Here is a 10,970-nt window from a genome sequence, read left to right on the forward strand (position 1 = left end):
AATTTAAAAGCATGTACAGTACAAATTTAACAAGTTTTGTCAAATACTAATTTATATATACAATGTACACACTAGTACTACAATGTAGTTCTAACATTAATAAGAAATAAGTGTGATTAATATATATATATACATCTGTATACGCTAGTCCTAACATGTAATGAGGGTGATTAATATCTATATAGATATACACAAGTCCTAACATGTAATGAGGGTGACTAATATCTATATAGATATACACAAGAATTAACATGTAATGAGGGTGATTAATATCTATATAGATATACACTAGTCTTAACATGTAATGAGGATGACTAATATCTATATAGATATACACAAGTCCTGACATGTAATGAGGGTGATTAATATCTATATAGATATACACTGGTCCTAACATGTAATGAGGGTGACTAATATCTATATAGATATACACTAGTCCTAACATGTAATGAGGGTGACTAATATCTATATAGATATACACTAGTCCTGACATGTTATTAGGGTGACTTATATCTATATAGATATACACTGGTCCTAACATGTAATGAGGATGACTAATATCTATATAGATATACACAAGTCCTGACATGTAATTAGGGTGACTAATATCTATATAACATGTAATGAGGGTGACTAATATCTATATAGATATACACTAGTCCTGACATGTTATTAGGGTGACTTATATCTATATAGATATACACTAGTCCTAACATGTAATGAGGGTGACTAATATCTATATAGATATACACTGGTCCTAACATGTATTGAGGGTGACTAATATCTATATAGATATACACTAGTTTTAACATGTATTGAGGGTGACTAATATCTATATAGATATACACTGGTCCTAACATGTATTGAGGGTGACTAATATCTATATAGATATACACTAGTCCTAACATGTAATGAGGGTGATTAATATCTATATAGATATACACTGGTCCTAACATGTAATGAGGGTGACTAATATCTATATAGATATACACTAGTCCTAACATGTAATGAGGGTGACTAATATCTATATAGATATTTACACTAGTTCTAACATATACAGAGGGTGACTAATATCTATATAGATATACACTGGTCCTAACATGTATTGAGGGTGACTAATATCTATATAGATATACACTAGTCGTAACATGTAATGAGGGTGACTAATATCTATATAGATATTTACACTAGTTCTAACATATACAGAGGGTGACTAATATCTATATAGATATACACTGGTCCTAACATGTAATGAGGGTGACTAATATCTATATAACATGTAATGAGGGTGACTAATATCTATATAGATATACACTAGTCCTAACATGTAATGAGGGTGACAAATATCTATATAGATATACACTAGTCCTAACATGTAATGAGGGTGACTAATATCTATATAGATATACACTAGTCCTAACATGTAATTAGGGTGACTAATATCTATATAACATGTATTGAGGGTGACATATATCTATACACCACTACTAGCATGTTATGAGTTTTACCAATATCCATACAGAACAGTTATACTGTAGATATCATATTCCTAATGTGTATTAAGAGTGGTCATTACATATGGACCCAAGCCTTTAAACATGTAGCCACTGGTTGTACAGCATCATCACTTTACAATCTTCAACGCAAAATACAAATAAACTCTGCACCGCAGGCACACACATAAAATGGTATATATAGCTGGAATCTAAACCAACATGTTTACACCCAAGCACACCAGTACCTAGGCCCTGTACATGGTGTGTATATATATGCTTCCCCAACCTACTAAATTTAAAATATTTTCAAGAAGCTGGCCAACTCAATTTGCCTTACAACGTGTATGTAACTGTTACATCATCTTATTAAAGCAGAACATGCCACATGTACATGTTGCTACTGCAGGGAACTGGTCTAGGCCTTGTCCAATACTTGTATTGAGCCCACATGCATGTTGACCACTCCAACAGGTGGTCACTCCCTCATAATATAACACATATACTGATGTACCTTGCCATCCCTGGGTACCAGCCTAGTCTGCATTGGACTACCTCAGCCGACCTCAGTCGACCTCTTGACATACAACCTTGGGTCCACCCTTACACAACCTTCAGCTGATCTTGGAAACTGTCACACTGCCCTGCAGTCTTATGTCCAGTTTGGGGGTCAAGGGTAACGGGGTCCACTGTACACAACCTGATGCTACCATCAATGGAGGATACCATGTACAACATTGGGAGGAGTATGATTGACAAAGGGGAGGGTCTATGCTATACAGCTTCATATGTGTATAAGCCGAATGGGGAGGAGGGATAACTAGTAGAAACCTGAGGGTTTTGTTTCAGGCCCATGGGGAAATGAGTGACTGGCACTTGAGGAGGACTCATAAGCTGTGCGGCTCAAGATCTGTCTGTATACTGTAGGAAACAGGAATGATTGACACTTGGGGAGGACTAGTGTTCCAGATGGGCTTATGGGAGGGGCTAGACAATTCCCAGAATATGATGATAGAGAGCTACACTGACAGAGCTACTGCTCCATGTACATCTAATCCGGCAGCATTACAAGGATCTGAGAGCAGAGTGGGATCTGGTGATTGGGACATCTTGATAGGGGCTGGTTTGTGCTAGATTCAGATAAACTCAGCAAAACTCCTAAAAACATCTAGCTGAGGAGCTGGCCCCCTCCCAACCATTACCTATAGTAGCAGTAGTCATGGAAGTGGTGGAAGCCCAAATTTGCTAGCAGTGTGCAAGGCTTATATATATACAACTATAAACAGTACAGATGTACCCCCATATACACCAATATACACACAAACATATACTACCGAGACAACTTTGGGGAGGGGGTCTTGAAAGTTGAAAATTTCACATCAACTTTGTGTTGGGTGGGGAAAAGGGTTATAAACCTGAGTCACTGCAGGTTTGACATGTAAACCACATACTACAAACATTAACATGCATTACATGTATCTTGGAGTTAGGGAAAGCACAGTTTGGTCTAGAGCATTGCATACAATACATGAATTAGGGAGTTTGGTCTAGATCATTGCATACATTACATGTATTTAGAAGTTTGGTCTAGATTATAGCATACATTACATGTATTTAGGAGTTTGTTCTAGAGCATTGCATACATTATATGTATTTAGGAGTTTGGTCTAGATCATTGCATACATTACATGTATTTAGGAGTTTGGTCTAGATCATTGCATACATTATATGTATTTAGGAGTTTGTTCTAGATCATTGCATACATTATATGTATTTAGGAGTTTGTTCTAGATCATTGCATACATTACATGTCTTTAGAAGTTTGTTCTAGATCATTGCATACATTACATGTATTTAGAAGTTTGTTCTAGATCATTGCATACATTACATGTATTTAGAAGTTTGTTCTAGATCATTGCATACATTACATGTATTTAGGATTTCAGTCTAGATCATTGCATACATTACATGTATTTGGGAGTTTGGTCTAGATCATTGCATACATTACATGTATTTAGGAGTTTGTTCTAGAGCATTGCATACATTACATGTATTTAGGAGTTTGTTCTAGATCATTGCATACATTACATGTATTTAGAAGTTTGGTCTAGATTATAGCATACATTACATGTATTTAGAAGTTTGGTCTAGATTATAGCATACATTACATGTATTTAGAAGTTTGGTCTAGATCATTGCATACATTACATGTATTTAGGAGTTTGGTCTAGATCATTGCATACATTACATGTATTTAGAAGTTTGGTCTAGATTATAGCATACATTACATGTATTTAGAAGTTTGGTCTAGATTATAGCATACATTACATGTATTTAGAAGTTTGGTCTAGATCATTGCATACATTACATGTATTTAGAAGTTTGGTCTAGATCATTGCATACATTACATGTATTTAGAAGTTTGGTCTAGATCTAGATTATAGCATACATTACATGTATTTAGAAGTTTGGTCTAGATCATTGCATACATTACATGTATTTAGAAGTTTGGTCTAGATTATTGCATACATTACATGTATTAAGGAGTTTGTTCTAGATATAGCATACATTACATGTATTAAGGAGTTTGGTCGAGATCTGGAGCAATTGCGTATACATTACATGTATTTAGAAGTTTGGTTTAGATCATTGCATACATTACATGTATTTAGAAGTTTGGTCTAGATTATTGCGTACATTACATGTATTTAGGAGTTTGTTCTTGATCATTGCATACATTACATGTATTTGGGAGTTTGGTCTAGAACATTGCATACATTACATGTATTTAGGAGTTTGTTCTAGATCATTGCATACATTACATGTATTTGGGAGTTTGTTCTAGATCATTGCATACATTACATGTATTTGGGAGTTTGGTCTAGATCATTGCATACATTACATGTATTTAGGAGTTTGTTCTAGATCATTGCATACATTACATGTATTTAGAAGTTTGGTCTAGATTATTGCATACATTACATGTATTAAGGAGTTTGTTCTAGATATAGCATACATTACATGTATTTAGGAGTTTGGTCGAGATCTGGAGCAATTGCGTATACATTACATGTATTTAGAAGTTTGGTTTAGATCATTGCATACATTACATGTATTTAGAAGTTTGGTCTAGATTATTGCATACATTACATGTATTTAGGAGTTTGTTCTTGATCATTGCATACATTACATGTATTTGGGAGTTTGGTCTAGATCATTGCATACATTACATGTATTTAGGAGTTTGTTCTAGATCATTGCATACATTACATGTATTTGGGAGTTTGTTCTAGATCATTGCATACATTACATGTATTTGGAAGTTTGGTCTAGATCATTGCATACATTACATGTATTTGGGAGTTTGTTCTAGATCATTGCATACATTACATGTATTTGGGAGTTTGGTCTAGATCATTGCATACATTACATGTATTTAGGAGTTTGTTCTAGATCATTGCATACATTACATGTATTTAGGAGTTTGTTCTAGATCTGGAGCAATTGCGTATACATTACATGCATCTGGGAAGTTGGGCTAGAGTATTGTTTACATTACATGTATCTTGGAGTATATTAGTGGATTACCAATTTGGTCTGGAGCATTGTTGGGCCACTGGACCTGGACTTATAACAGGGGGACAGGGTGTGTATCATTTCTAGGGAGAGGGCAAGTCCAGCAAGCAAAATAACAACTAATCTTTCAATCCAAACTCTTTTAATTTACAGATAAAGGGATCTAAACTTGGTTTTGAATATCATCATTCTTTTTTTTTCATTAGGAAATGTAAACATAAATGTACTGTGGGAGATTCCCTCCACTCTCCTGTACATGTGATCATGAGGGTACAATTTTTGTGTAGCAGTTGGGTCAAATATGGGAAAATAATTGCATACCTTTACATATATGTCTGTGAAGTATCACTTACTGCTCAGATACCCAAATATGACTGAAGTGTCACTAGTACACAGGTACCCAAATATGACTGAAGTGTCACTGGTACTCATGATCAGGTACCCAAATATGACTGAAGTGTCACTATACTCAGGTACGGCACCCAAATATTACTAAGTGTCACTAGTACACAAGTACCCAAATATGCCTTAGTATCACTAGTACTCATGTACCCAAATATGACTGAAGTGTCACTATACTCAGGTACCCAAATATTACTAAGTGTCACTAGTACACAGGTACCCAAATATACCTTAAGTATCACTAGTACTCAGGTACCCAAATATGACTGAAGTGTCACTATACTCATGTACCCAAATATGACTGAAGTGTCACTATACTCATGTACCCAAATATGACTGAAGTGTCACTAGTACTCATGTACCCAAATATGACTGAGGAGTCACTAGTACTCAGATACCCAAATATATATAACAATACATGTATATAAATAATGATGAATTAAGCCCTAATTAGAACTCTGTTACAAATAGAATATCATAAGCACAAAAATTAGTTTATAATATGTACATTGTGTATACAGTATATACATATATTGATGCATGTTCCACTTTTAAGTCATAAACAAACTCAGGTCCAAATTTCACTAAAATTTATTTATTTTTTATCAATTTGCCAAACTTTCAGGTTAAGTAAGCAATACCAATTACAAGGCATCCTGTATATGTCATTACAAAACAACATTGGCAAATTTCATAAAATCACTAATTATCCTATTAATTCACCTCCAAGTATGCGTACGGTAATCAACTAGAACTGGCACTTGGACTAATACTGGGCCCCCAACTCCACCTAATTCCCACTCTGCCCCAAACACTTAATAAATACAAGTGCAATCAATGATTGCAAAGCTCATATAATTACCGGCAGCAACAATCACACTATGCACTCATTTTTTATGCATGTAAAAAGCATGTCATTCTGGAATTGTGCGTCACAGTAACTTCTTAGTTATTGATGTTTCTTAGTTGCATTTATCATGTTTCTTTTCCATCAAAGCAGAATCATAATTTTCTTTCCAAAAACTTTAAAGTGGGTTTTGGTGCCGAAAAAAACCCTTTTAAAGTCTACTTAATTACATATTGATTATTTGCATAAAATTCTCAGGTCCAGACTTTTTCCTTCTTTGTCTTAAATGTTTTGACTTCAGGTATTGACATAGACTTTACATTGAACTCGACTAACTGGCATAAAAAAATTCTGAAGAAAAAAAAAAGAAAAAAATTTGGGGTGTGATTTTCATAAAATCTATATGTACAGTTCTTTGCTTCTATAAAATGTCTTTTCACTATTAAAACCAACCATTGATCATTTTGTTCATGTTTCGTTTGACTGAAAGTCTGGGAAATCGGGCATGGGTATTAACAAACACAGTTCAGTCTGTGATCCAATCCATATCAGAAGCCACCTATCCTATTACAGAATTATTAATCACAACATTTAAGAAGCACATTGATTCTTGAGATTTATTTTTTTGGTACATCACCGTACCTGGTAGTTTGTTCTGCATTGGTGAAACCATGCTGTAAATACTGACACCATGATACAATTCTGCATACTGCATCATGAAGGCATGTGAAGTGAATGACAACTCACCCAAGAGTAAGAGCATGTTACTGTACTAGCAAACAGTTTATCGGGGATGCATGTAACGATGTTAAGTTGTTTCAATATTTTCACCTTTTAAATTGCATATTTGTTCTGAATTTTTAACAATGATTATGTACAGCAGGGCATCCAGTAGACCCTTGAGAGTATGTTTTTGACTCCCCAAATTGAGATCTGACTCTTGGGATTGAAGGGACATGTCCTTTTTGACAGATGTTTTGACCCTTCAGATTTCTCAGAAATAGTGATATGACTTCTAAAATTGCTATAAGTCAAGGGTCAACTGGATGCCCCTATGTACAGTAAAGATTTTGTATTTTTACTGATGAGTTCTCCGAACCATACTTATATGATTACAGTTAAATTCCTTCAATAGAACTTTCTTGTTCCAATATAATGATAATTTAACTACAAGCTGTGATGATGTAGTTATTTAATTTTTAGTCATTGAAGAATATTTACTTATCAAACAATGTCAGTGTCTTCAACAAATGCAGATTAACATGTGTATTGTTATCAGCCAGATTGAAATGTAAACAATGCAATTTATTCTAAATCACATTTCAATTAATTCATATTTCAAATCATATAATAAAAACACTTTTATTCTTAGAAAAGTTTACATTTTATTGAGTTATGTACGCTTGCCTTGTAGATGATCGATACATGAATCTAGTGCACATGTCTACTAGCACTAGGGATTAGGTGATGTGCATGCACATGTCTATAGGAAGGAGTCAAACCCCAACTCCATCTATTGGCATACTCCACTCCTTCGCTTATTTTCAACTGGAGAAAAGCATACAAATAAACAGATCCCTCTTTACACTATAAAAATCCAAAATGGTGATGTTTTTATATAGGACAAAGTCATTTTGCAAATAATTTAATGTAATCATAAATCATTATAATGATAATCTAAACTTTTTTTTTAACGATTGTGAAACAAGTTTATCAATTTATATATTAATCAAATGATTTGAGACTGTCTCAATGTTTAGAGGGAGTTCCCAACCTGCTAAATATATGTCAATATATTCATGTATACCAGTGAATGTGTGTGATTGATGTGCAGGGAATGAAAATGGTAACATTTATTTTATCTTATAAGTCTCAGAAATGTCACTTAAAATGCCAAAAGAATCACACTATCAGAATTTAAAACCAAAGCAACACACAATATTATAACAGACATATGTATACTAACACCTCAAATAGTGAACCTCGTTTTTAGTCCTCCGTTATTCTTAAGCAACACTGTCAACATGCACACTTCCAATTCAACATAATTATCAAAATTGGTGGCGATGAACAACACCAAGGAAAATTGCCAGTTGTATACACTAGCACATTTTAATGCAGAACACCACGCAACCCTTTGCCAATAAACTGTGAAATTGAAATAAATTACTTCTAGAAATCAATCAAGTACAGTGTTTTACATAAAAATTACACACTTACCATTGGTGACTGTTGATAAAGTAAGACACATACAAACACAGGATAACGGAAATACCATAGCCTGGTATGACAAGCATTGCGTTACCGAAAGTTAAACAATTTGAGACCTCAGAAAAACTGTCTGTATATGGATACATAATATTTTGGCAGGTGCGTCTGGCTGTGCCGCATCTTTTCATAATTGTGTATCTTCTCATTAAATGCTATATTCTGCCATATTAGTATATATATATATCGGTTAATAAATATATGAATACGATAAAACATCGAGCATCGCGCAAACTCTGACCACAAGTAGATACCTTGTTTCATTCCAGCTGATTGAAATCGGCCATCTTCATTGTTGTGAGAGCAGGATCGCTTATGTACAAACAAAACACTTTATTATCGATTCTATGATAAAACATTAAAAATTTTCATTAGGAAAAAGAAAACATATCCAAACACACTTGTTTGCTAAAATACATATGTTACTCCTCGGTTAAACATTGTTTCATAATTTATCTGCAGGATTATTTTGTCATGACTTAAGCGCCTCGGCTTCCGGTTAAAAAGTTGATGTCGTTGAAAGGGAAAAGCGGCCCTAAATGTAATCCGCCTAAAAGAGTTCACCGACAATACTTTATCGGTTACATAGGCCTGATACGGTGTAGACTTGCGCAAGTCATATTGACAGTTTGACACCGACAATCAATTCATAAACCAAAATTAGAAGTCAAATATTTTGTAGTTTGGATAGAGACTTGTATATCAGGTATATAACTTGTTACGTCTCTGGGTTGGAGAAAAATCCACGATGAACGAATCGATTGCAAATAATTCTAAAGAATATCCTCTAGATGTCAGTTTTACTTTGAGTGAATGTGGTACGTTTTTACACAGAAGATATAGGTTATGGCCTTTAGGTGGATGGCGCGTTTTTATAGAAGATATAGGCTATGTCTTTTAGTTGGACGATGCGTTTTTATACAGATAGATGGATGGTACGTTTGAAGGTCGGATACAAGATTTTCAGTTAGGGGGAGCGTGCCAAATTACGGGGGGTCCTGGGTGTACTCCTGGGTGTACTCTCCCCCCCCCCCCCCCCGGGGGGGGGGGGGGGGGGGGGGGGGGCTGAACCCACCTACCTTAAATCGGCCAGTGCGGTTTTTTTTTTATAGAAGATATAGGGAACGCCCTAAGGTGGATGGCACGTTTTTTTTTTTTTTATATAGAACTTTGATATAGGAAATGCCTTTTAGATCACAGACATATATACACATATGTATAAGTATCTGGTTTAGATGGATGGTACGTTTTTGCAAAGAAGATTTAAGGATGATAATTAGTATTAAAGTTTATTCAGGATGGCACGTTTTTACATAGAAAATATATACGGTGTTTGAGTGGGTTAGTATACCGCTAAACAATTACCAGGTGTGAAATTACGGTCCACAAGCTCGTCACACCTGTCACTGCACCACAGGTGTCTGTGATTTCTGGTGTTCTAATCGGCACACGCCGATAATTGCTTGTGAGTTCACGCGTTTGGTTTCTATGCACTTCAAAAAAGTTCCGAAGATATGCTTTTACAGGTTGTACGTAAATTGAGCTTGAATTTTATTAAGAATTGCGTTTATATTATAGGGAATACATTTTAAAATTGTTTTACATAGAAGATACATTGTATATAGAGAACGGTCTTTAGGTGGATGGTATTTTTTATCAAAGAAGATAAAGAGAACACGCCCTTCTGAAAATACCATCCATCTAAATTAATGGCATTCTCTCTGGTTTCTTTCTGTTTGAAAATATACTCTTGATAATAACTGTCGCAGTTGAAAAACATAATATATCTGTCATAATCGATATTTGACTAATTATATTTAAGGAGCACGTTAAACACCTATACATGGCCTGATGAAAAATCTTCTTCGACATATCCTGTAATAAGTGGTATCCCCTAGGGAAGTGTACTGGGTCCAATTTTATTCGTCCTGTATATAAATGACCTCCCAGAAATTACGGCGTCCCCCTCACCATTATTTGCTGATCTTCAAAAGGATTTGGACAAATTACAAATTACAAAACTGGTCAGACACGTGGCTTCTTAAATTTCACCCAAATAAATGTAAAGTATTATCCATAAGAGCTTCAGAAAAAAGAACATACTTCATGTCAGGAACGGGAGAAGGACGGCTTCAACTAGAAAATATAACCAGCGAAAAGGACATTGGTACGGAAGCCCATTGGTGCCAAATGTTATATGTAAAAAAAAAAAATGTATTGCGTTTAAACGCAATACGTTTGCAAATAAACGCAAAACGTTTGCGAATAAATTATTTGTCGTTCACGGAAATGGCCGAGTAGTTTCGATCGCTGGTCCAGCATACGTTGAAATCAGGTTAATTAGTCGATAAACTTGACTAGGTCTTTGACTAGGTAGTATTTAG

General features: G+C 34.8%; 1 protein-coding gene across 3 annotated transcripts in view; it reads right to left on the reverse strand.

Moving 5' to 3' along the window:
- Positions 1 to 8,894, reverse strand: part of LOC117331693 (cyclin-dependent kinase 17-like) — a 47,808-nt gene extending 38,914 nt beyond the window's left edge. The window contains exon 1 of one of the 3 annotated variants that reach the window (XM_033890528.1): positions 8,841 to 8,894. Coding sequence is in view for 2 of the 3 variants with exons in the window: in XM_033890526.1 (XP_033746417.1) it covers positions 2,008 to 2,040 (33 nt within the window). In the remaining variant the exon portion in view is untranslated. Of the gene's footprint in view, positions 1 to 2,007; positions 2,253 to 8,840 lie in introns of those variants that run through there. The other 2 variants (XM_033890526.1, XM_033890530.1) reach the window with 2 other exon arrangements.
- Between the last annotated feature and the right edge of the window lie 2,076 nt (positions 8,895 to 10,970).

Source organism: Pecten maximus, chromosome 7 (genome assembly GCF_902652985.1).
Source record: "Pecten maximus chromosome 7, xPecMax1.1, whole genome shotgun sequence".
Classification (NCBI taxonomy): Eukaryota; Metazoa; Mollusca; class Bivalvia; order Pectinida; family Pectinidae; genus Pecten; species Pecten maximus.